This window comes from Topomyia yanbarensis, chromosome 1, assembly GCF_030247195.1.
Source record: "Topomyia yanbarensis strain Yona2022 chromosome 1, ASM3024719v1, whole genome shotgun sequence".
Lineage (NCBI taxonomy): Eukaryota > Metazoa > Arthropoda > Insecta > Diptera > Culicidae > Topomyia > Topomyia yanbarensis.
Window position 1 is genome coordinate 57,253,384 of NC_080670.1, and position 27,208 is coordinate 57,280,591.

Genomic DNA, 27,208 nt, shown 5'->3' on the forward strand with positions numbered 1-27,208 from the left:
ACAATAAACAGCAGTGGTGCTAGAAAAAATGAATATATTATCAATCGTCAGAGCATCAAGTGGTTTCAGTTTAATAACTTTTTTCTCAAGCATCAGATCATTTCGTAGTTTTCGAGACTTTGATTCCTTGTTAAATTTCCTACAAAAGCCACATAACGGTTTATTTTTAGGAAGCAATGGGCGACTCCTGGAGGAATTATTTTGTGAAAGTTAGTTTTCCCATATAAAATCCCATGTAAACTTTAAACAGTGGGCGCAAAAATATAGTTTCAAGGATCGAGCTAAGAATTTGCACAGATGTTCTAGGACCCAAATGGTACCCAAAAAGTTGCTCGGAGTTGGAATCTATTTTTTGTCCCACCCTATTGTCCATTATGCATCAACTGAAAAAAGAAATATATATATATATATATATATATATATATATATATATATATATATATATATATATATATATATATATATATATATATATATATATATATATATATATATATATATATATATATATATATATATATATATATATATATATATATATATATATATATATATATATATATATATATATATATATATATATATATATAAAGGTACGTAAAAATAATATAAACACATATTGAATCAACATAAATTGAATTTGTTTTTCAAATAATTTGACCAAAAACAGAAGGCGACCTACCGTTACGAAATTTTTCACTTTTTGATAATTCTAGCTCTAATAAACAAACAGCTGTCAGGATAGAAAATCTAGGGGTGTCCAAAGTTTGTTGAGAGCAATTTTTCAACTCAAATTGTGGACACCATTTATTTAAGACTTTTTAGATAAAACATTACGAATAAACCTTTTCAAACACGTAACATGCATAATACCAAATCAGTCAAACTAATTAAAACAATATAAAATATTACAATTGGATATTTAAATCAGATTTGAAAAAGTATCACTTCCACCGGTTCCTCTTCGCTATCGTTGAATTAGGAAACGTTTTCGGTGATACTTTTTAAAACTGTGGATTCTGTTTAATTTTAAACAATTAGAGATGAACTAATGATATTGAAACTTGATAGACAACCTAAGGAATGTAATAGTTGCATCACACCTAACAAAAGCAGATAAACCTGGCAGTGCAGGAGGAAAATACATTAACAGGGTCCAAAATAGGTAGGGGTCCAAATTAGGTTCGTTACCCTATATTGAAACGGGAGATGGTTGGAAACTGATGGACGAAAAAAAAACAACTGTTCAATAAATATCACTTTATTCATTACTGTATAAAGAATACAAGAAATATGTTTATTCTTATTTTGCTGTATTTTCTCATCAATTTGTATGCTAAGTTGTATCACTACACGCAAAATGTTTTTATTTTAAATGTCTATAATTAAAATCCCTTTTCCAACCAACCATCTACGACTGAACATAGATATTGCAGTCATTATAAATCTGTGTTGTGTTGTTTTACAATATATTTACTTTTTTCCGTTGTTGGACATTGATGTTTCTATTGCTGATGTCACTTTCAGCGACACACTTTCTGTTGTTGAATACAAATGCTTTCGATAGTTCTTCCATTACAATTCGCAAACTGATCAGCCTCGTAATCTCATTTAGACGTCGTCGGATTAGGTGTGAAATACATTCGGTACTCGCATTATTCTACGGGATTAAAAAGCATCTCTGTCGTATCATTTGCTGTTTAGGCTGATAAATAACACTACTCTGTTGCATTCGAGATCGAAAACACAGGAATTCAACCAAAGTAGGAACGGTTTTAAACACTTTCCTGTGTTAATTTTTTGAGCATGTTTGCTTCCAATATGAAAATAACAATTTCGAACGAGTCAATTTTAATTGGGTTTTACCGGGTGGGTTGGTTAGCATTGAAATACTTAGTGCGACAGATAACGGGCAAGTTGTTTCTCAACTAGCAAAAGCAAAACTGTTGCTAACCCAGAAAAACGCAGGGCAAGGAGACAAAGAGAAACAAACAAAATCCACGAACTGATTGCATCAAAAGTATTTTGAAAGATGTTGTATTTCCCGACCAGTTGGATGGAGCTCACGTGTGATAAATTCATTCAACCGCCTGCGGTTTGGTCAGTCTCTTTGCACCCCGGCTCGGTGGTCCCTTCGGTTTGGAAAACTGGGGTCGCAAATTGAGCTTCCTGGGGTGAATCTCCTCATAGAGGAATTCTTCCGTCAGTTCAGTTCCACTGTCGATTTCCAGCTTCTTGGTGATATCGATACCGTGCTTTTCGATGGTAGCTGAAAACGGTCCCTTACAACTAGAATACATCATTCGCTCCCGGATGGAACAACTGTAGCCGGGCATCGAATAGATGAATACCATGCTGTCCAGATAGATTCCCTCGTGCTGATGTTTGAATAAATACAGATGGTATCGGGCATGATCGGTCGGAATCTGAGCCGGTAGTTTAAGGAGATCAATGTTGGCAGCGCTGACCAGATGAATCTTTTCCTCTTCCAGATCGATCCGGAACTGGAGGTAGTTGTAGGCCCCTCTTCGCATATCATTCAACGCTTGAGCGGTCGCGTCCGATATAGGACAATTGATGCCTCCGAGCGTCTGCTGCTTTGTATCGATAGCAAATTCTGTTTTCACTTCGATCTTCCGCAGTTCCGCCAGTTCTTCCTCACGACTGGTTAGCGGTGCTGGTGAACTGAAATCAATTTTGTGCTTGTGATAACCGTGAAGCGTCGTCTCATCCTTGCCGGTTGCGTTCAACTCCTCCTTGATGTGACCTGATCCGAATTCCAGCTTCAAGGTGGCTTTAGTGGATGCGTAAAGCATCTTCTGTCGTACCGTGGCACTCTCCGGTACCCAGCTCAGCAGCAGCCAAGCGTATCCGGTGGGAATCTTGTAGTCGAGTCTGAAAGAGAGAATAACAATTACAAATTTAAATGTGGTAATTTTTCTATGAAGAATTTCGAAATCAACGATTTCAATTTTAGTTTGTGCCAATTTGTCGGGGAAAATAAATCTGTGGTAATATTTTACCAAGTATATATTATTAGAAAACAACTCGTGGCACGCCCCAGGAGAGAAACTCCCCAATCCACGAACCTACAGCTGCTAACAATTCAAACTGTGCAATGAAGCATGACCGTATCTAGTGCAAAGCCACGAAGGTCTCTAGTGAAAACATGGTATCTATTGAAAACAACTGGCAGTTAATCAAACGGAAGTGGTGTCACACATGCATAAGCTTATGTCGCATTGTATGTTAAAGCGGTACTCGCGGTTCGACAATAGTACACTGGAAACTTCGTATTTTAGCAAGGTATCATGAACTAAATACAACGCATTTCGATCACAATTAGTTTAATTATGTTGATTTTCAGAACCAAATAGAATTTTAAGCATTATCCAGTACATCATTTTCTTATGGTAATACCCATTTTCTACTAGCATCAGATCAAGCAGATCGACGAATGTTTTACTACTCACCGGTACAGAATGTAACAGGGAACATCATCCTCCACCAGTGGCTTCACCAGAGCATCATAATCTTTCTCCCAGTCCTTTTTAACACCTTTGTGATCGACTAGTGTGAGTTCCTCTAAAAAGCAAAAAACACAAAACATAGTTATCAGATGAGTTGAAGACCAAGAGCATACCGTGTAAATCTTTTCTTCTATTCTATTTTGGCGTTCACCTGCTGTAAACGAATCTGAATATTTCCATATTGTGAAATTTCTTGAGCTTCTAATTTAAAAATAGAATCGACGAAATTATGACTGCTTTTGTCGTTACAGAATAAAAATGGCTCTTATTAATCAAAAACACCCATTTATCCCCGAACCCAATAAAAACTCTTTCCAGCTTCATTAATTCCCGTTAACCCATGCAAGCATATTAAGAGAACTTTTAACTCCCCCACTACTGAATGACAGCTCCTAAAACCGACAGCTTACCGTTCTCAATGGAAACTTTCAGCACTCGAGTTCTTCCGTCCTTGCATTTTCCAAAGAACTTGAGCAGCTCTGCGTTTGCTGCAATAAAAAAACAACCATTAATTGAGCCGAAACATAATGCACACCGCGGGTCCGCCTATCCGATGAAGGGGAGATAAGTCACGTTAGACGGCGGAGTACTTGCTACCGCGGGCTGAGCTCGGTGGGGTTAGAGAATATACGGTTTGTGGCGAAGGTGAAAGCAAATAGGGGGCAGGTTGTGGAGGAAAATGATTCACTACCCACCTTTGATTCCGGTTTGGTGCGACATTTTTACGGGTCTGTTCGTTGGACCGGGGAAATATTTTCTCTTCGAAAAAGCAAGGTTAACACAAAGCCCACTTCACAGCACAATTTGAACCAATAGATACTGAAATCGAGTGATTTCAGGGACAATATTCACTGGAGTTCAAAAAAATTTCCTTTCTTTCTCTGCTGGCTAGAAAAGGATGACCGACGACTTTCTGCTGCTGATTGGCGAACAAAAAAATTATGCTGATGGGAGGTCTGCCAGCTTTGACGTGTGAGAATTTATGTTTTGTGAGTGGACGTGAGTAACTGAGTGGTACTTGAACAGGGTGACGACATCAAGATGTAGAAATACACGGGTAGTAACGTATATAAAGCCGTTTTTGTCGAGTTTAACAAAAGAGATTATAACTACTACACGCAGAAGAATCAGGCCTTTTTGAATCAACAAAACGTTTAGTTGAATCTAAAACGTGGCGAACGACTGTTTCAAACTGAAATGGGCGTTTTTCGAATGTATGTATTTGGTTTAGTTCAACAAATACTTCTGTTTACATTTTAAACAGAAACATTGTTGAATCAAAATAAAATTTGTTAGATCTAACTGATCTCTTTGTTTAAAACCAACAGAATCTTTGTTTAATTTCAACAAAGTTTGAGTTTTTCACTCCTTTGGTTAATACAAAAAAATTGTTTTTGTTTCTTCGAACTTGTTTGTTCGGTTAAACTTACCATGACTTTGTTGTTTCAAACGAAATATTTGTTGAAACTACTGAAAAGCCAACAAATAAATTTGTTGGTAATTTCAACCAACAGTATTGATTGAATCAAACCTGAATTTTGTTTGTCACTATATCAAACGGGAAAATTGTTATTTAAAACCAAAATTTGTTTATTTTTACTAATTTTTTTTCTGCGTGTGGAGGTCGCATGCCAATGTACTGGATATTAAGGTGTGGCAATGCTGTATTGCTCTCTCGCTCAATTTCTGTAACTTTATTACGTAATAAAGTTCAACTCCATATATTTCTTGAGCGTCTTCTCTTTGTTTACTTTCTCTTCTGTTAATAATTCGGTCACTTTAACATTTATCCCTCAGCTCTTTGCATAATATGCTAGTTAAAACCACCGTCTTTCGAACTGTACTGTAAAATAAGTGAAAAGTGTTATAGTGACGCCGTAAAAATCGAAAGAGAAAGTATAAACAGAGTAACATTGCAGATATGACGTTTTGAAAAAACGCTCAAGATTTTCCATATATCTGCTGTCCTCGTGCTTTACAGAGATCGAGCGAGATAGCAATAGCATTGCCACACCTTAGTATCAACCTCATTGGTCGCATGCCGCTGCTAACACTGATAATTTATTATCTCGCTCTTACATACGCTAGGCCCATTAGTTTGACACATATTGCCCCGGGTACATACATGTCAAAATGATGGGATACAATATGCTAGAGCGAGACCACATGTTTCAGTCCATGAATACATGGAGACAGTAGCGCTTTGCTCCCTCTAGTAGTTATAATCTCTTTTGTTCAAACCCGAAACAGAATCAAGTCATCCAAACAAATTTATAACTACTAAAGAGCGCATGCAGCTGTTAGTTGGTTTATTTTTTTGTTTTGATTATGCAGGTTTTAACCATAGAGTCATTCGCCTTTTTTCGGGTTAGAAAAATCCCTAGCCTTGTGTGCGGTGGTGTTCTGCGTACAAGACAATCGGTACCAACTACGCAATAACCAGGGATGCCAGATGATATTTTGAACAATCTGTGCGCGGCCCGTTTAAAAATCTATCTGTGTTACGGAAAACGTACAAACTTGGCTGAAAACAAGATGTGGTGACTAGGGGCAGATCACTCTAAGAATGTATAACAAATTTGCATCAAATTGAAAAAAAAGCATTTAATTTCCATTTTTGCATCAGCTTTGCACTGCCTCGCAGAAAAGTTTGTTTAACAAACGCTGATTTACTTTGTTCGACGTTTTGTTAAATGTAGGGCTAGTTTTTCTATAGGGTTTTGACGTCTTACACGCAACGCAAACAACATTGCACGCAACGCAAAAACGATGCACGCAACGCAAAAACGATGCACGCAACGCAAAATACATCATGAATTTCTATTTTGATGCAAATAAATGCATTTAATTTCGCTGATTGTCATGTTTTTTGTGGCTGAGTTCGACAGAATTGACAGCGGTTATTCATCTACATAGTCAAACTAGTCCGGAACCGGTTCGGACTTCCAGCATGAATTCCAGCTCAAATGCATCAACCGATAGAGTCGGAATCGGTTGTTTTCTTTGAGCAAGATTCCATACTGAATCCATTCAGGATTTCGAATCGGTTCCGGAATGGATTTGACGGACAGGGCAGGAAAATTTCGAAAAATGAATTGATTGCTGTTCGAAGCTTCACGAAGCACCTTCTCAAGCATACCACATGCAATCGATGAGTTTGACACAATCGCTGCGAACATTTAGGGGTAAAACTTATCTCTGCTCGGACGAAGCGAGCTTCGCATCTAGTTCGCTCTTTACAATGTTCGAAAAAGTTCACATTAACCTTAGAAGCACACATCGTCGAACACGAGGTAAGCTCTTGGCTCGTGGTTTTTGCGTTTTTGGAACATTTCCACAGAGTTTCGAAGCGATATTCGGTGAACACATATAAAGCGAATGCCTCGTTTATTTGAGAATCGCGAACATCGAAGTTTTATATCGCTTCAAGCATCAGCATCATGAAGCCACTGCGAACATGTTCGCTACGTGACTATCTGTCTTAAAATCATAAACTGTAAATTTTATTTTGAGTATAAATAAAATGGATTATTTTAAGATTATAATTAAAGATTTAGGGATTAGGTGCGTCGCATACCTTACCAATTTATGAGCCACGAGTTTGAATGAGCGTAGTGGTAGTGAAATTCAAATTCTTTTTTTCGGAATACAATTATGTTTACTAGCTACTTTGATTGCAAACTCGTCTTTTCTTCTTCAATCGGAGTATATTTTCCCTGCCAAGGAGTTTAGGTGAAGATGTATAAAGTATGTTTAAGGGGGTAAGGGTTTCAGCGTGAAAAAAATGTTTTTTGGTGAAATGACTCTTTTGGATGAAATGATACATTATAATGTACAAAAGTTTTGATCAATTCGCTTCGCCCAAATTTCTAAAAAAATCGCAAATAGTGTTTTTAACGCTAAAACCATTACCCCTCTCTTAATAATCTCCCTATCTAAAACAAATTCTTCCTAAAAAGAACAATTTTCGGATGGAATCTCACTGCTGACGTCCGAGTTCAGTTAGACGGCGAACTTCAGTTATTTGCATCCACTGAGGGGTAGTTAGGCGTAGTCCGTTGGCCTTTGTTTTCAACTTGTTGCGGTTTCTAACGTTCTTGCGCAACATTCCTAAATCGGCTAGTCATATTCACTCAATAATATGCGATGATTTGTGTGTTAAACGTTATTTTTAATTTTACCAAATGAATTTATTAACAAATGCCTACATACTTGAATCCATTATTATTGTCATTAATTGAATTATAATTTCTTGGCATCTGTACCAAACCAAGAGGAAAGCTTCCAAATGATTTTTATAATATTGTTTTATAAGTTTATTGGTTGATTACCTAATCACAAGAGACAAAATATTTATTTTCAAACATTTTCGACAGAATCTGTTCACTTAATAAATGAAGTGTCAAACTTATTACATGTTCCACTTTTATGAAATTTATTTCCTGACTCCTGTACATGTGTTTTGTGATAAATAATGAGAAGGATATTCCAACTTGTTTGTATTGTATTTGTTAACTAATTACTGATGGAGAAACGCAAAGAACTTACAAACAATGTTCTAGTGATTTTTTTTTGTTGGAAATCCAAAAACAAAATTTGGTTTATCTTCTCCATGATGTAATCTTCCCTTATTTGACTTTTACTAATAAAAAATAAAAGAAAGAAATCTTTAGGGCCCCCTGTATTTTTTTTTTGAATCAGTTATAGCCGAAATGCTTTATGTAAGGGAAATCTCGGAAAATGAGAAGCGAAATAAATAACTCCAAGTAGAATGAAAGTCGTTCTAAACTCGAACTTTTTCGAATACTGTCTTTCCATTATTATTCGCTTTTTGTCGCATTCCATATTTTGATATATTATTTTGAAGACCCATATTTAAGGTCAATACAATAGTAATTCTTCAAAAGGGCTAATGAGACTTTTGTAAACAAACTTATTTCGCTCATTTTTCCGCTACAGAGTTGAATTTTATGAAAAATACACAATCTTTGCCCTTGGTAGAATCGATTTCAAATATTTTCTGTGTTGAAATGATAACAAATTAAGAGAAATCAGCAAAACAAAAGTTTGTTCACAAATCTTATTAGCCCTAATCAAATGTTGATATGGAATAATAAAATCAATCAAGATCAATTTCGATTTTTTTTTAATTTTGCGGTGGTGTAATCCCTTAAGTGGTTGATTTAACGGCTTCTTTCAAAATTTATCGAACCTACTCCCATTCGTTCATTCGTTAGAGTAGTTTATGTTAAAGAGAGTGTACTAAATTAATAGGAACACTTAAATTTAGGAAGTTATGACCCTCGCTCCACAATGCAGTTTGCGACAGAATTGCTCAACTGAAAATTATTAAATGAAATGAATGAAAACAAACATTAGACTATAGCATTTTGTACGCATGCACTTCAGAGGTCCAAAGGTTACAATTTCTGTTCTAGTTCTCGGATCGCCAACACATTTTTTTCTATTTTTTGGCCCAGTTCTCAAGGGAAATCCAGTTTTTAACTTTTTGCATACATATTGCATTGAATGAAGAAATAATTCGATTGTTCGTTCATTTCAAAAGGCTATTTTCTATAACTTTACAACTGATTTAATTTCACTTTCAAAATTTCTCGAAATATCATGTTCTAAAAGTTCTCAACCGATATAATATTCGAAAACAGTTATAAAAATGTCTCATCACACTGGTAGATGGATTCAAAGCGTTTTTTTTAAATAAGTGCACGAAAAAACATGCGCCCTTCTAAAACATACTTCTGAATCAAAATGGTTTTACTGTTAGTCGAAAACAAGATTTACAAAACGACCAGAACTGCCAAATATGAATCGGGAATGGTCGAGTTTATTGACATTCCCTATTTATTTCTAGGATTCATCATACACATCATGACGTTATTTATTTAACTGATAATCGATTTTTTCCTTTGAATGGATATCGATATCTTTATCCTCAAGAAACTGACATAACTGGATCCTCAAGAAACTGACATAGGAACATGACTAAGATAAGCGAGCCACTCAATACGTTGTGTACATTGTGTTTAACTTCATTTTCTAGCCCTAATTTATTTAATTTGAAAATTTATCCCCGCCCTGTCACGAAATCTTGATTTTATCCCTACTGGTAATATATCAGTAGGGTATCTTAAATAAACTTGTTACGTCACTTTTTTGTTAACCCCAGCATCCATAAGCTACACATTGTCACAATTATTTTTCACCTATTCCACCCTTAATACCCCTCTGTCTAGAATATACTTTTTTTTGCATAACTAGTAGGTAGGCATTTGAATAAAGAAAACTAATATCGTCCGGCGAACATGTTAGCGATGGCCCTCGCGATGCTAAATTGATATAATCCTTCGGTGTTCGCGATTCTGAAATACTTCGAGGTAATCTTTTTTCTGTGTTCGCGAACATCGCTTCGAAGCTCCGTGTAACTGTTTCAAAAATATCGATCACACGAACCAAGAGCTTAGCTCGTGTTCGTCGAAAACTACGCAAAAGCTTTTACATATCTTTCCGAACATCAATGAAATGAACAAGAAGCTTCATTTGTCCTCGCCGAAGAGCATGCAAAAGTATCGCCCAAATGTCCGCAATTACGATGGTAAGCGATTGTGATGCGAAGCTTGTGAATACGAACCAGTAACGCAAAGCTTCGCGCTTTGAAAGTATTCGAACATAGGTTCGGTTCGAATATTTCCTGCCCTGTTGACGGATAGTTGGGATAGGTTGGTGTGGCGGCGCTAGTGTTTCTCTTATATTAATTCAAATGTTTACACGCGTTTTTTAAATATTTTTGTTCAATCATGGCTGTCTGTTCTCTGTGATTTAAGTTAAAAGAACTTATTCTGCGGATTGTTTTATTTTCCCGTGTAGTTTCCATTCAACTACGGCAAAAATCATAACTCAACATTGAGTTAAATTTATTTAAATTTAAATTATATTTACCTAATTTTAAGTATACCTCAAACAACACAAAAATACCTCGACGGAATCAATTCAAAATAGCGAAAGAATTGAAAATATACCCTGTTAGCTCCATCTGCCCAGTTTAAAACAAACATCTAGCCTAGGGGCAGATCACTTGTGATGCATTTTTAAAAATCAGCGAAATTAAATGCATTTATTTCCATCAAAATAGAAGTTCATAATGCATTTTGCGTTGCGTGCAATATCTTTTGAGTTGCGTGTAAGACGTCAAAACCCTACGAAAAAACTAGCCCTACATTCCACAAAACGTCGAACAAAGTGGATCAGCGTAGGACGTTTTTTGAACAAACTTTTCTGCGAGGGAGTGCAAAGTTGATGCAAAAATGGAAATTAAATGCATTTTTTCTAACTTAATGCAAATTTTTTACACATTCCTAGAGGTGATCTGCCCCTAGCATCTAGCAATATATAGGCCCTGTTGGTCAGGTATCGGACTGTCATGAATTGACAGTTCATGGATTTATTCACCCCTTCACTACCTGTTGAGCGAAAATCAGAAATTATTTGTTACTATTTTTTGGTACCCATTTAATTTATTGTTTAGTGTTCCTTTTTGATGCCTATCTCGATTCTTTTGCATCCTTCTAAGTTTTTCCTTGGTTCAAGAGCAATAGTCGCTCGAACACTTCATATAAAAATCAATTCAAATTACATTTGCCTTGCGGAATTGAAAAAGTTAAATCTTAAAAATGGCGGTTTCGCAATCTTGTCGCTATCTTGTTTTTTCGCTATTTTTGCTAATTGGTCATTAAGCTATATATAGTTTTCCGTTCCATTCGATAAATTTTAGGTCCAATATACATAATAAAACATTATTTCAAAATAAAATTCGTTGTAATACGTAAAAACGATTTTTTTTTGTTTTTTAAAATAAATCTTTTGTAAACTTGGCAACCATACATAGGAAAACTGCGGTTGTTTACATCTGGCCTACCAAGACAACACCCAAAATGAAAAAAAACTATATGCAATGGATGGTGTTTATGTCAAATAAAAATAACCCTCTGGGAAAACCGAGAGAACATGCCCTAATTTTTTCTGACAGGGCATCATTTGTCGTGAAATTCGATATGTCAAATCCTTCCTACAGTGTCAAATCCAGACTGTCAACATATTTCTTTATTTTAAATTTTAATATTATTTTCACGTTTCCTGAGTTGGAAAAAAACATTGTTGCAATCACGAAAATCAGCTTTATCGATGTAAGTAATAAAAAAACGACTTTTTTCTCATTTAATGACCCAATTTCCAGTGATAACCACAATAATAAGTGCGAAAGCGACGCACAACCCAAAAGTACGTAAATTTAAGTTAAAAGAACTTATTCTGTGGGTTGTCTTATTTTTGCGTGTAAGCGTACAAGCATGTCAAAAATCCTCACCTTTACGTTTGTAGATACTTTGGTCAGCTGTCAACGCTGGATGGCAAAAAGGAGGAACACCAAGGAAAAGTTGTCTCTCGCTCGCGTATCTGCCAGTGGTGAAAATTTCGTAGTTTTCCAAGTGAAAAATCGCTGTGTAACCGCTGCAGGATGAGCGATTTCCTCAAGTCAGCGATTAACTACTTCAACACAGGTCCAGCCTGCGGGCAGGATAACGACTTCGTCGGCCAGATAGTGGAAATTGCGAATGTCAAGCTGCGAATCAAACGTGTTATTGCCGAAGGTGGGTGGAAAAGAAAGAAAACTGCTATCGACTTTGAATCAATCGTGGGATTTCTCCTTGCTGTCGATGAGTAAAACCCTTTTTCTTCGTAAACGCGAAATCGGGGGTGGTTTGGTTGGTATTATCGCTTGTGTAATACGATAATGCTACCAGTGGACAAAAGTTGAATTGAAGGAGTTTGGAAAAATGAGAAGTGGATCAATCGTTAATGACATTGTTGGTACTGAGTTACTGGTAACTATAGGAAGGGAAGGTTGGAGTCCGGCAACACGAAAGGAAGATCTTTTCTTCTGACACATTTCGGTACTTTTCACTCTCGGTTAAGTTCAAAGAGCAGTATCTCGCTCTCTCATCTGCAAAGAGTGCGAAGAGGTTTTTTTGTAGTCTCGTTCCCTGTTTTGGTATGTGGCATTTGTTTTGTTTTCTTTTTATGCTTATGCTCGCCAATCGTTGGGAATGTTTATAGGGGGCGAATGACGTCAGTTTTAGTTGCAGGCTTAAACCGAACAGTAATGTCTCATGTTAGGGTAATGATTTTTAGTTATACTGATCCAAGATCCTTGAAGGACGGGGTTCTGGTCTGATGGTTCCAAGGAAAAATCGCGCAAGTTGGCCCAACCCATCAGAAAGGATTAATAATGTTAAATTGGGGCTTCTTGGTTTAGTTCATCTGATTGATATACTCTAGAAAAGAACACCCAACATCACACTCACTATCTGCGATCTCGTTACAGGTGGCTTTGCGTACGTTTATGTTGCACAGGATGTTCAGAGTGGCAATGAGTACGCCCTGAAGCGGTTGCTGGGAGCCGATAAAGAGGAATGCAACAACATCATTCGAGAGATTAATATGCTCAAACAGGTGTCAGGTCATCCGAACATTATAAAGTTCATAGCGGCTACTTTTATCGATCGCACCCAGAATGCTACAGCTAAGCGGGCTGAGTATCTTTTGGTTACGGAGCTGTGCAAAGGTGGTTCGCTTTATGATTGCTTAGAGAGGGAGTTGGCGCCGGACACGGTGCTGCGGGTGTTTTATCAATCCTGTAAAGCTGTAGCCCATTTACATGCGCAACCCGTTCCGATCATTCATCGCGACATTAAGGTTAGTACTTTTCATTTGTGCATTGAACTCGACATCAAGTTCTGTTTGTTTATAGATTGAAAATTTCCTCATCGGTGGCGATGGCCAGCTAAAGTTGTGTGATTTTGGTTCAGCTTCAACTGACACGTACGCACCGGACGTTAGTTGGAATGCTCACCAGAGGGATTCGCTAGAAGATTTGTTGGGGCGGTGTACAACTCCGATGTATCGTTCTCCGGAACAGTTGGACACCTGGGCTAACTACCCGATTGGTATCAAAACGGACATATGGGCCCTAGGATGCGTACTGTTCTGTCTTTGCTACCGAAAACATCCGTTCGAAGATTCTGCCAAGTTGCGGATAATCAACGCAAATTACACAATACCAAATGATTCGCGGTATATGTGCTTCAATGAGATTATAAAGGGTTGCCTACAGGTCGATCCAACAAAACGGTACGACATAGTGATGGTGCTGGATCGATTAGCGGCAATATCAGAATCGAAGGGATGGCCATTAAAAGCACCACTTGGACTGAATGGAAAACCACTAAATACTCCTCCAAGTGGACCGTCTCCAAATCCGAGCCCAATGCATCTACCGGACGTTGCACCGGTTTCGCAATGTGTCCCTCCTCAACGTCCAGCTCCACCGCGACCGGCTCCAGTGGGAAGCAATGCTGGACCACCTCTGGAACGGAAGAACCCTCAACGTCCTCCAGATCCGGTGCGACCTCCTCCTCCGGTAGTAGCACCTGCCGTTCATCACTATCCTCATCAACCGCCTATTGGGGTCCATGGCGGAGGAGGTCTGTTTTCCTCAATCAAAGGAGGAGCTGGAAGTTTTCTGAAAAATCTTAAGGATACCTCTTCGAAAGTAATGCAAACGGTTCAACAAAGTATCGCTCGAACGGATTTGGATATTAGCTATATCACACAAAGGATTTTAGTTATGCCTTGTCCCTCGGAAGGGCTAGAATCGACTTATAGAACCAATCACATCGAAGATGTTAAAATATACCTGGAAAGCCGGTACCTTCCAACAAAAATCAGTATCTACAATCTGGGTCCTCGCAGCTGCCCACGCTTGCCACCACCGGTTCGCACCGTTGAAGGAAGTTTCATCTACTCACCCGTGCCGCTGTCCTACAAGGCACCACATTTGGCTGGTTTGTATGCATTGGCGGAGGACATGTACGGTTTCTTGAATGCGGATCCGAAGACGGTGATAGTTATTCAAAGTCCTGATGCTGGAAAGGCACTAGCGGCCACTATGGTCTGCGCCCTGCTGGTATACAGCCAGCTGGTTACGGAACCCGAAGACGCTATGCAGATCTTCGCAGTCAAAAGAATTCCACCAAATATGAGAGCTTCCGAGCTGCGGTATTTGTACTATTTGGGTGATTTGGTCCGTTCAGTGCCGCACTTGCCACACTATAATCCGGTTACACTGGTTTCTGTTACTGCTAGTCCTGTTCCCAGAATGACAAAAGCTCGTGATGGCTGTCGAGTGTACATCGAAGTTGCGGCAGGTGATCGCATTGTTTTCAGTACTCTCACCGATTATGACCGAATGCGGTTATACGCCGCTACCGAGGGTAAACTTTGCCTCACATTGAATGTGACAGTGTGTGGTGATGTTACGGTAACCCTGTATCACGCTCGCAATGCCCTCGGAGGTATGGGCCGCCCACAAGGTTTGAAAATTTGTCAATTCCAGCTAAACACCGGTTACATCCCGGAAGAAGAAACGCTCATCAATTTCACCAAAGCAGAGCTAGATGACATTCCGGACGTGGAACACGTCCCGCACGGTTTTAACGTAGCTCTATCGGTCTTTGTTGGAGACTCTGAGCGGCCTCCTTCGACTCAACCTCCATGGACACCGGCAAAAGCACCTAGGGATCCTAAGATCCTATTCGCTTCCCAACTTGAGTACGAAGAAAATGTGGACAATTTCATTTCGAAACCAACTTCCAAAACACCATCGGCTCCACATCGACCACCTCCGCGTCCAGCTCCTCCGTCTCCACAACCGCCTGGGTCAAATCAAGCTCCGGATACACTCATCGAGGAGACCTCCACAGCTCAGAACGATGCCGATTTACTGAACCTTAGCAATGCTAGTCAAAACAATCCCGAACAATCACAACCTTCTACAGAGGATGCTAGTTTTGATCTGCTCGCAGGTTTCGCTCCACCAGTCATTGAAGATGATCAAACTAAAACTAGCACTCAACCGCCAGCAGGTTTGGATGATATCTTCGGCAACATCGATGGCGGAACCAGCGGTGGTCCGGTACCACTGCAAACCACCAAATCGAATACCGACCTGAACGGGCTTAATCTTAACTTTGACAATTTCGGTGGTGTCGCAAAACCAGCCGCTCCGAATGACACTGCCCCGAACGGAGTAAACAATCAATACAACAATAGCTTCGGATTCGATCCGTTCGCTGGAATCAGTGCTAGTGCATTCCACAGCAGTCATCAGCCGCAGCAACCACAAGCTCAGCAGTCCCAACCGACTAGTAAAGATCCGTTTGCTGACATTGGAAACCTTGCATCCAATCTGGGTGCTGGAGGTTGGGGTAAGCCTGGTGCTGTGCCGACTACAACTCCCAGTCCGCGATCTACGCAGTTTTCTAGTCCAACGCATCAATACAGCGGGGCCAGCACAGCAAATGCCTCACCCAGGGCTCCTTCAACTCCGAACCATCAAATGCGCAGTCCGAATGAACCACAGCGACCGGACTACAGTCGGTCCCATTTTGAAGCGCCGAAATCAGCGGGTGCCAGTAATGGATCGAATGGGGCACCGAAGGATAAGTCCGGCGATATCTTTGGCGATATTTTGGGCTCTCAGGGGTACTCGTTCGCTACAGGGAAAAATCATGGTCCACGGACGATCAACGATATGCGGAAGGAGGAACAGGTTAAAGAAATGGATCCCGAGCGGCTCAAGCTGATGGAATGGGTAAGCGGGGTGCGTGGAACCGGTCTGGTCAGTTGTTAATCAGTGTATTTTTCATTTTTCTTGCAGACCGAAGGAAAGAAGAGTAACATTCGAGCGTTGCTTTGTACAGTACACACGGTTGTTTGGCCAGGAGCCAAGTGGACGAAATGCGAAATGCACCAACTGGTCAGTGCTGCTGATGTGAAGAAAATGTATCGGAAGGCTTGCTTGGCCGTACATCCGGACAAAGTAAGTAGCTTATGTTGGATGCCATCCTTATTCCTGACAACAAACAATATATGTCATGGTCAAGTCACATACTACATTTAGAAAATATGGGCAACTCTATGTTTGAGTCTAGTCGAAACAAAAAAATGACATACTTAATTAGACTAATCAGCATTAGTTCAATGTTGCCTTCCTGTTAACTCATATTGTCATGCGGGGGTGGGTGTGTGAGGAGAGTGAAAAACCTACAAACGAACCACTCCCCAGCACAATTTGGTATGCCTGGTGACAGCGGTGGTATAAAGATGATGGAGTTGAGAGGGTGGGTGATTGTATGAGAGATAGATGGGTGGTCTGAGGAACGTGTAATGAGGGAGATCTAAGGGGGGTTTAAAGGGGAGTGTGGAGAGGGGTAATTGGTCTCCGTACACCCATAGCTAAAAAAAATCCAGAAACCCTATGCCAGTCGAAAAAAATTGACCGGGATTAGGTTGACGATTTTCAGAGTGATTGCACAACACTCTATAAGAGGAAGGCAAAAATATGCCAAAATCCGAAAGTCGTCAATTTTTTTTTCGAGATTACATCAACTCTCCACGTTTTAAAGACATTTGCTATCAAAAATACAAATTCGATTTTAAAATTTTCTTCCTTTGAACATTATTCAGTTCCTGCTCCTATGGACCCAGGAACCATCGTAGGTGGCCAAAAGGGATAAAGCAACTTTGGTTCTTCATTAATGATCAATAAATCCAAGTATTTTGCACCAATTTTAAAAAGTGTTGCATAATTTTGATATCATAGTGGTACCAATTTATGTAGAAAATTGCTGTGTGGCAGCACTCTTAAACCCGTAACTCCGGAACCGGAATTCCGATTGACACGAAATTTGATAGTAGCCGATGGGAAGGTTGTACCTTCCAATTCGGGTTTATGTTTATGAAAATCGGTCTAGCCATCTCTGAGAAAACTGGGCGACATTTATGACACATACGCACACACCTACTGGGCTGGAGTGCCGCAGGGACAGGAAGGACAGGAGTCTAGGTGCTTAACGAACTCCCCCTACTACTGCGGGTTGGAGACTCTTGCTAGGATATGGTGGGGATTGGATTGGGCTCTGCCAAACCTTTCAAAAAGCCAAAACTCCGAAAGCAGCTCCGACGAAGCGAGACTGTGTCACTTCTGCCAAGATCCTAAGATTCCAATAATCTAAAATCTTAGCAGTAAAAGCACCCTAGCCCAACTGGAGTGCCAACCGGCAAATCAGGATCGACGCTAGCGTCGAAACGAACGTCAACGGACAGGACACGGATCACGAATTGGACGGCGACTTTGGGCTGACAGGCGTACTGTTCTGCTCCCTGAGTGAGGAACGATGACACAGACTTGAAATTGCGAGTGGGCTAACAGCACGGTTGCCTCCGTCCCAACAGAATCCTGGGGGGTCTCCGGGACGTTCAAAACATGTTACCATTCACTTGGCGGTACTAGCCGAACCGAACGTTGGAACATTCCCGATTTTATTTGCATATTACTGCTTGCATAGATAATCATGGGATCCCGAGAGGCGACTATGTACGAGTAGAGATAGCGGCCCGGAGTTGGGACCCAACAAAATGGAGACATCCAATAAAATAAATGAGGACGACGCGATTGCGTTGGCAAGGAGCGGCTTGGTACAGAAGGAGCCACGAGGAAACCAACGTGAGATGGGGTTACCGAATCGAGTGCTCACCTCACGATCAGGTAGCGACACCACCCAGAATGACTCACATCTTGGGAAGTCGTACTTGACGGAGGTGAGTAAAAAGGTCGGCGAGCTCTATGAGTTCGTGAATGACAAGCAGAATGTGTACAACAAGGTAAAGCAGCTATCGACGAGTGTCAAATCGGCCGTATCAGTTGCTGAACGCGAGCAGAAGGCGCTCTTGATGAGAGCTGAATCAGCCGAAAAAGCTGTGATGGAAGCCGCAGAACTCGCGACATCGGAAACTGAGGTGACACCGAAGAATTACCACAATACTCGCTCGTTGAAAAGAGTGAGGGACACACCGGGTGAGCAAGAGGGCTCGAAAAAGCAGAAGAGCGTGCTGGAGGGCTCCAGTGACCAGAGGAACGACTGTGGTTTGAACGGAAACAAAAGAAACAAGAGAAGAAAGATAAACGGAAGCCTTCTCGGGAGAGGTACAAGGGCAATACACTCATCATCGAAGGGAACGATACGACGTCCTACGCCGATCTTCTCAAGAAAGTGAGACAGGACCCAGATTTGAAGGAGCTGGGAGAGAACGTCGTTTAAACGAGACGCACTCAGAAAGTCGAGATGATCTTTGAGCTGAAGAAGGGGCCTTCCGCCAAGATCTCGACCTACCGCGAGCTCGTTGCTAATTCCTTGGGCAGCGAAGCGAACGTGAGAGTGCTGTCTATGTCTCTGGCACTCAAACGGCGGAGATTCGACTACCAGTGGTCGTTGCCAACAATCTTGCGGAGACCGGTAAGACAAAAGTCGGATGGTCGGGGTGCTCGTTGAAAGTAGCTCCGCGAGTTACCGAACTAATGGAGCGATGCTTCAGGTGCTTGAACCTCGGACATCAGGGCCCGGACAGGTCAGCACTATGTAGAAAAGGCGGAGGAAAGGGGTATGTTGCTAGAGACTGCACGAATCAACCAAGATGCATGAGCCGCAAACCGGAGAACGGAAATGACCATACGACGGGCGGCTTCAAATGCTCTGCGTACAACATGTGCGACATTGCATAGCTACTGTTGTGGCAGTCAATAACAGAAACGAAGTGCGACGTTGCAATTATTGCAGAGCCGTATCGTGATGGTCAGGATCAACGGCGTATTCGTCTGTAGCTGCTATGCTCCCCCAAGATGGATACCAGAGCAGTACAATCGAATGCTGGACGCACTAACCGACTCGTTAGTTATAGGAGGAGACTTTAACACTTGGGCCGTGGATTTGGATAGCATGCTGACCAACGCAAGAGGTTACAGCTTGTTGGTAGCGGCGAAACTGGATGTAAGACTGTGCAACGAAGGTTTTGCTAGCACATTCCGTAAAGACGGTCGGGAGTCCATCATCGACATAACCTGCAGTCCTTCACTGTCGGATAACACGAACTGGCGTGTTAGTGAGCAGTACACCCATAGCGACCACCATGGTCGGCGGAATTGTACTATAACGCGGAGATTGAGGACTGGCGAGCTAAAGTTGAAAATAATGAACTTCGACAGGGACCTTTTTGTGAAAGCTCTTCTTGCTGACAGCGTTTCTCCCATTCCGAGCGCCGATGAGCTGTCGGAAACAGTAGCGAGGGCATGTGATGTAACAATGCTGAGGAAAATGGAGCCGAGCAACTACCGGCGTTCGACGTACTGGTGGAACGAAATGCCAAGCATCCTCCGGGCTGCCTGCCTAAAAGCCAGAAGACGCATTCGCAGAGATCAAGATCTGAGGTAGTCAGAGAAGAGTGTACGGTAATATTCCGGGCGGTCAGAGTAACACTTACCGTGTCGTGATGGGCAAGATCAAGGGTTCAACGACGCCAGCTGAAAAATTGAAAACTATCGTGGAGGGTCTTTTCCCGAAACACGACCACATGGCCGCCTACACCTACAGTCTCCAACGACGAGCTCCTTATAGTACTTAAAGGGCTGAAAGCGAAAAAAGCTCCCGGTCCGGACGGTATCCCCAACGTAGTACTGAAGACCGCGATCCTGGCGTTTCCCGACATGTTCAGAATAGTTCTACAGTAATGCCTGACCGAATGTTACCTTCCGGACAAATGGAAGATCCAGAATTTAGTATTGTTGCCAAAACCAGGGGAGTCGAGATCGTCGGCTTTGTTATTCTGTCTAGCCGATTAAAGGGAATCTTAAGTTTACTAGAAGCTTGTCTTAAAAATTAAAAATAGTGCATTCGCAATCTATTTTTGTTGTTGAACCTGCTGTACAGGTACCAGTAGCATAGGCCTGTAAGTGTTCGGGGCCAGGGTATGGGATCGTGAAGTGTCAATGCAGCTCAAATAAAAGTAAATCCCTGGATGGGATGGAACACCAAACGAGGCACAGTAAAATGCGATCCTGGCATATCCGGACAGGCTCAGGATGGTGCTGAAGAAGTGTTTAGATGAAGGTAACTTTCCAGAAATATGGAAGGTACAGAAGCTGGTGTTGCTGCCAAAGCCAGGGAAGCCACGAGGCGATCCGGCTTCGTATACGCCTGTATGTCTGCTGGATACATTCGGAAAATTCCTGGAAACAATCATCCTTAACAGGTTGACGAAATGCACGGAGGCTGAGCACGGACTGTCCAAGATGCAGTTCAGATTTCACAAATTAGTATCGATAGTGGATGCAGTTCTGCTAGTGATCGAGAGTGCCGAGAAGGTGTCCGAACAGAAGTGCCGAGAAGATAAATACGCGCTGTAGTCACGATAGATTTGAAGAATGCGTTTAATAGCGCCGGCTGGGAAGCCAGCAGCACGGTTGCCTCCGTCCCAACAGAACCCTGGGGGGTCTCCGGGACGTTCAAAACATCGCCTCAGTGCTGCGCAGGATGAGGGTCCCTGACTATCTATGCCAGATCTTGAAGAGCTATTTTCTGAGTAGAGTGCTAAATGAAGGGCAGAAGTCAATGCGAGTTACGGCGAGTGTTCCTCGGGGATCTATTCTCGGTCCAGCTCTTTAGAACGGGATGTCCGATGGGGTCTTGGCACTGCAACTGTCGAGGAAAGTGAAAATCGTAGGTTTCGCGAACGACGTGTTACTAACAGTGATGGATGAGATACTTGTGGAAGTAGATGTGTCGGTGATGGAGACAATAGACGTGATCGAGAGCTGGATGAGTTCACCACGAGACGGAGATGTTGTTGGTCAGCAAATGCGAAGCGGTTCAGCGGATGCAGATCGACGTCAGAGGGCACGTGATTGCATCGAAGCGTACACTGATGCAATTGGGTGTAGTAATCGACTACCGGTTAAGGTTCAACAATAGTAGAATAGTCGGCAATGGCAACGAACGCAATAGCGAGGATCATACCAAGCGTCGGCGGTCCGAAAAGCAGCACGAGACGTCTAATATCTAGTGTTTACTACAATATGGGGTTCCTGCCTGGAGTGTTGCGCTTAAAACCCCGCGGAACCGTGAAAACCTGACCAGGACGTTCCGGCTGATTGCCGTACGAATCATGAGCGCGTACATAACAATATCGTCGGAGGCAATATTCGTTATCGACGGGATGATCCCCATCTGCATCACACTGGCAGAGGAGATCGAGTGTTACAATCGAAGAAACGCCAGAAACATGAGGAAGATGGTGAGAATCGATTCGACGGTGACGTGGTAGCAGGAATGGGACAATACGGAGAAAAGAAGGTGGACCTACCGGCTCATCCCAAACCTGTCGACGTAGATCAGTAGAAAGCACGGAGAGCTGAACTTCCACCTGACACAGCTCTTGTCGGGCCACGGCACCAAAGAGACACCATGTGGTCTTCGAATGGCCGAGGTTCAAAGCGACATGCAGGAAGATGCTTGAAACGGGAGGACCGAACATCAACCCGGATAATGTCGTCTACAGAATGACAAGCGATGTAAATATGTGGAACGCGGTCAAGAGAGTGATGACGTAGATCAGTGGAAATGGCGTGATGAACAGCGAGCAACGGTTATTGGGAAAGTAAGCATCGTCGTGAAACTTTTCACCGGAGTAAGCTAGATCCACCGCCGGGGACTAGTTGAGTATACCGCGACAGAGCACCAATCGCCAGCGAATCGGACGCCATGCTGCACCCGAAATCGCTGGACTGACTTTGGCACCCTCCCGGTTGCCCTGAGAGAAAGATAGCGAAAGTGGAAGAAGAATCGGTATCGGAAGAACCTTTTCCGTCGGGGAACTCTCCATTGGCCTAGATGCAAGATTCACCGCCGAGGACTACACTGAGCATATTGCGACGAGACTCCATCGGTTGCGGGTCGTCTCAACACCAGCGATTTGGGCGCCTCACTCCACCGAAATCGGACCGACCTTGGCACCTGCTTGGTTGGCTCCATTTAGGGAGAAGTTCTCTCGCCGGGGAATTCTCCGTCGGAGTGGGTTAGTCCTATCGTCGGGGACTAGACCGAGTAGTTCGCGAACAAGTCGGGAGGTGACTGGCTAATCGAGGAAGTGGTGCTAAAGACACGAGAAGTAAACCAAAGAGCTTGAAGGAGTTGCGGTGCTGAATGTTGTAATGGAGCTAAAGGGCTCATTAAATTGAGCAGCTTGTAGTTTGCCGCCCGGATTGTCTTCGTTTGCGAAGAGCACTAATTCGCGACCTACATTTAGTTTTCGTACTGCCATACAGGAATGGTCTACTTTGTGTGGATGTTTGACAACTGGTAGTGCGTCGAGGAGCAGTGCTCGGATCCTATTGAAGGCACTAATTACAAAGCAGTTGGACTAGCGTGGGTGCGGTGCGCTTAAAAAACTCCTCCCTGAATTAATATCGTAAGATAGTGACGAGGAGGAATCAGGTTTGGCGGTAAGCATATTTGGCTTTTCAGGTGTATTTTTGAATATTTTTTTGCAGCATGAAAAAGAAAAAAATAAAATGGACGAAATTTATGAAAGTTCTTTTATGACGTTTTGTAACATTTCCTATAATTTTTGTTCTTATCACATTTTTCCTTTTCGCAGCACACCGGCACCGAAAACGAAAGCATGGCCAAGCTTATATTCATGGAGTTAAACAATGCCTGGAGCGAGTTCGAGAATGACGCCACACAGCAGAATTTATTCGCCAACTAAGTGATATTGACTGCTAGTGGGTTCGTACTAATTCCATCAATTTCGTGCACATTCAAGTCACAACCACAAATCTGCTGCTACAGTTTTAATGATGTGACGTTCCGTGGATTATATACACCAGTGAGTACCGACATTCATTACTGGACGATACAAAGCTGTGGCATCAGATTTCATAAATTGTTTAACCTGTTATCGCTCTGCAGCTGCCGATGTAGCTGCTAATGTTAATTCGTTCTTACGCTTGCTTAAGGTAACAAAGCGATTTCGAGTGACGTGTAACATCAGAATTGAATGTGATTACCTATCACATAAAGGGATACACAACCGGGCTGGGTAGGATTGCAGATAAAATGATCGAGAAACTGAGGAGCTGATCACATAGTTGTGTTGCATTTAAAGCGCCCTCAATTTACGGCGACATTTGGTACACTTAATCGGAAGATATTAGATATTTTTACTCGTCAATTACATGTTATAATATGTGCTCTGATGACAACAACAGACGACTTGAAGCCGATCGAAAGTTGTTAGCACGAACCATGATGCTATTTTTTTAATACATTTCCGGTTTTTATTGTCCTTTTTTGTCGTATGAGCTGTCTAGCTCTTTAGGTTCTGAAATAAAGGGTAATCGTATTATAAAATTTTCATAGTGCTAACTTCTATGATACGGTGTGAAAGTAGAGGATATTAGCACCGACGAAATATTAGTGCAAGAACGATCCAACTAACTTGTTTCGGGATAAATCGAAGCCATTAATATAGAATTTTATATCTAATTTCAACGGACTTTTAACATTCTATTTTTGCGAATGCATACTGGGTGTTTACAGTGCGCAATTCCACTAGTTTACACACCGGTCTGAAAATCTAGCGGCTGCTCGTTTAGTGAGCCGCTGACAGCTTCTCACCCGAATTCTTCTCCATACCGTACAAAACATCCACTAAAATTTTCCGCTTCGTGATAGTAGCAAATTTCTTTGAGCTACAACAGCTTTCAGATGAGATTTCATGATGATGAAATTTATTGCTTTCCTTGTCTTTTTACATGCTTAGGTTATGTTGGTTGTCTTCTATTATCAAAGTGACATAAGCTCGTGCTTTTGTATCACCTTGCGTTCGTTTCGATGTGACCGCTGCTGACTTGACTTCTGGCTCTACGTATTTTTACGTACCTTGCCACGTCATCGGAATCTGCACCTTGAAAGCCAATGACAGATAGTTTTGGTTATCCAACCGGATGACGTCCATGTTTGAGAAATCCATTTCTCCTCCAGCAAGTTTTTTGGACGCACTCACTTCGATGCCACCCAATAATATATGATTTTTACCCATCCCGGGGTTGGGGTTCGGGATCAATCAAAAACGGCATAAGCGAAAATCTCGGGAAACGAGGGCTCAATAGACGTGTGGACGCGATTTCAACTTTTTCGACATACCTAATATTGATTCGAATCATTCTTTGTCTCGACTAATTAATTTTATTTTCTTCCGGGTCATCACAATGTCGATATCAGTAAGTTAGTTCAACTTTATAAAACATTTTAACTGCGTGTCCAAAATTCGTGATGCACTAGAAGAGGGAGATTAAAGAAATGGTTCACATATGGAGAAGAAAGGTTGGGAAATCTTCGTCTGACACAATTTATAAATGACCCTGATTAATAAACTGATGCTTGAGTTCTTGTAAATTAGGCCGATCTTGCTCTGACCTTCCCGCAAACTTGGATGAGAATGCTTACGCTTTGCAACCCTTAGATTCACCTTATTCCTTTGAACTTTTTTCAACTAGACAAGAGAATTGAATTGGTCTTTTAAAACAATTTATTTTTTTTTTGTACTCGATCGGTTCAAATTGGTGTCCTAACGTATCTTCTATCAGAGGGCTACTGTTATTTTTTGTAATGATTGAACCTTTTTGAACATCTTCGAATCATGCATTTGAGAAAACTCGACATCCCAGATTAGAAAAGAGAAATCCTACATCTCATTTGCTGAACCGTCGTCGGCAACATTGAGCCAGCTTCTCAAACAACATTTGCACACGCTTGGCTTCACATTTAAATCGCTACTTAACAATGCTAAACCAGAAATTTGGAGTTGTACTAAATAGGAAACAAGCAGCATCCAGCAACAATCAGACCCACAACACAATACGATCTATGTATCTATCTATACCTTTGATGTTGAAACCTTATAGCGCCGTCAGGTGAAAGCAACCAATCCTAGTAAGCCATGTAGTACCCTTTCTTAAGCTGATCCCGTATCGTAAATTAGCCAGTGTATAAAATGCATATTAATACTATTACTACTAAACCGTTGTTGATTGTGAATGTATGAAATTATCGAGTAGTTTAGCAGAAACGTAATAACAAAACACAAAAGCAAAAACAAATTATTACATGAATCAGGATTCTGTTCGAATATAGGGATGGGGGTTTCTAGCAAAGCGACGAAAACTGTGATGGAAAATTTAATTCGAATGCCCGTGCGAGATAGTGTCGTGTTGAAGCGAAAAGAATTGATTTTCTATTTAGTTGTTTAATTTAAAACGATTGTTTGGTCTATTGCGTATAATAGGCAATAGAGAACACTGATGAACTGATTCTTACGGTTTATTTACAACGATTTGTTCGTTTCCACTGCACAAATTATTTCTTTCCATTCAAATTTTGCAGGGACAAATAGCTTGTGCATATTTTATTTCATATCTGCTTTCGAACCCTTTACCTTTAGTTAAGCTGTATGACTTACGAAAAAGAAATATTTGCAATATTATATTTGAATTAGTTTTAAAGTTGAAGCGAGCATTCCTACGTTTCCAGTTCTATAACGGTTTAAGAGGCTGACGAAAAAGCTTTGTATTTTTTTGCGTTTGACTGTTTAACTTAAAAATCGCATTTCGTTGGGAATGACGTGATGACGTGATGAGATAGGGTCTGTAAAGCAACTTAGTGTTAAATATGTTCAATGAGTTATTTCTAATCGATGAATTAAAGTCGGATGTGAATATGTTTATCTATATAGATACCCTATTTATGAAGGATAATAGTTAATATATTACTACTATTGATGATCATTAAAATTACAAAAATAAATATGAACGCGTTTTCAGTGTCAACATATCCAAAATACAAAAATATTTTACAATTAGTAGCAAATTAGTTGCTAAGCTAATCTTGTTAATTTTCTTTTTTTTCTTTCTTTCTTGTTGTTGCTCCTTTGTCTCGGGTTCTGAAAAAAGTTTCTTCAGAAGAAGAAGCGAAGTCGACAAAGCGTTCGTGCGGGGTTTGGAACACGAATTCGAACTCATGAACGCAGCTCACTTTCGCTCGTATGTAATTGGCTGCAGCTTGAAGGATGACCCTAAGTAATTTTGGTCTTGCCTGCGGAACTAAACGTCCTCCGGAGGAATCCCTGCAAGCGTCGACCATCGAGACAGGACATCTACGACTGCTGTTCACGTTGAATTTCCCTGCAACATCATTCTCCGAACAAGAGGTATATATCAAGCTACGCGGTGTTAATAGTTCGAAAGGACCGCGGTCGGACTGGCTTCAACCATCGCTTATCTTCATCGCTGGCTCTATCGGCATCTCTACTTTTCAATCGTTCCCTTGCTGAACATAGTTTTCCCAGTAAGTGGAAAGAAGTTTTGATTGGCCCTATCCACAAAACCGGCAATGCACATGTTGTCACAAATTACAGAGTAATTTCAATTCTAAGTTGCCTCCCAAAAATCTTCGAGAGCATGTTGTTAGCTGTTATCTATCCCGCAGTAAAGCACAGTAAAATCAGTTCGGACCAGCATGGTTTTGTGAGAAAACGCTCGACAACTACTAACCTTATGAGCTATATGTCGACGCTGATTGATAAGGTGGAAAAACGGCAACAGATCGATGCGGCTTTCGATCGTATTCCTCCTCAACTTTCTGTGGAAAAACTAA

General features: G+C 41.2%; 2 protein-coding genes across 2 annotated transcripts; one reads left to right on the top strand and one right to left on the bottom strand.

Moving 5' to 3' along the window:
• Nucleotides 1-1,245: 1,245 nt before the first annotated feature.
• Nucleotides 1,246-4,478, bottom strand: LOC131677689 (twinfilin). The gene is made up of 4 exons (XM_058957655.1): nucleotides 4,226-4,478; nucleotides 3,941-4,018; nucleotides 3,474-3,585; nucleotides 1,246-2,895 (listed from the first exon to the last, which is right to left on the bottom strand). The coding sequence occupies exons 1-4, from the start codon at nucleotides 4,248-4,250 to the stop codon at nucleotides 2,079-2,081; spliced, it is 1,032 nt and encodes a 343-aa protein (XP_058813638.1). The 5' UTR covers nucleotides 4,251-4,478; the 3' UTR covers nucleotides 1,246-2,078.
• A 7,465-nt stretch (nucleotides 4,479-11,943) lies between these two features.
• LOC131677683 (cyclin-G-associated kinase) lies at nucleotides 11,944-26,178 on the top strand. Its single transcript, XM_058957644.1, has 5 exons — nucleotides 11,944-12,193; nucleotides 12,928-13,298; nucleotides 13,354-16,254; nucleotides 16,321-16,482; nucleotides 23,151-26,178. Exons 1-5 carry the CDS (start codon nucleotides 12,061-12,063, stop codon nucleotides 23,259-23,261), a joined length of 3,678 nt encoding a protein of 1,225 aa, XP_058813627.1. The 5' UTR covers nucleotides 11,944-12,060; the 3' UTR covers nucleotides 23,262-26,178.
• Nucleotides 26,179-27,208: the final 1,030 nt, after the last annotated feature.

Bases quoted from the DNA above. Each gene is read 5' to 3' on its own strand.
- LOC131677683 (XM_058957644.1), top strand. From the start codon at position 12,061: ATGAGCGATTTCCTCAAGTCAGCGATTAACTACTTCAACACAGGTCCA. The intron at 12,194-12,927 runs GTGGGTGGAAAA...ATCTCGTTACAG, and splicing joins CAAACGTGTTATTGCCGAAG to GTGGCTTTGCGTACGTTTAT. The intron at 13,299-13,353 runs GTTAGTACTTTT...GTTTGTTTATAG, and splicing joins TCATTCATCGCGACATTAAG to ATTGAAAATTTCCTCATCGG.
- LOC131677689 (XM_058957655.1), bottom strand. From the start codon at position 4,250: ATGTCGCACCAAACCGGAATCAAAG. The intron at 4,019-4,225 runs GTGGGTAGTGAA...TTTTTATTGCAG, and splicing joins GCACCAAACCGGAATCAAAG to CAAACGCAGAGCTGCTCAAG. The intron at 2,896-3,473 runs GTGAGTAGTAAA...TCTCTCTTTCAG, and splicing joins CCCTGTTACATTCTGTACCG to ACTCGACTACAAGATTCCCA.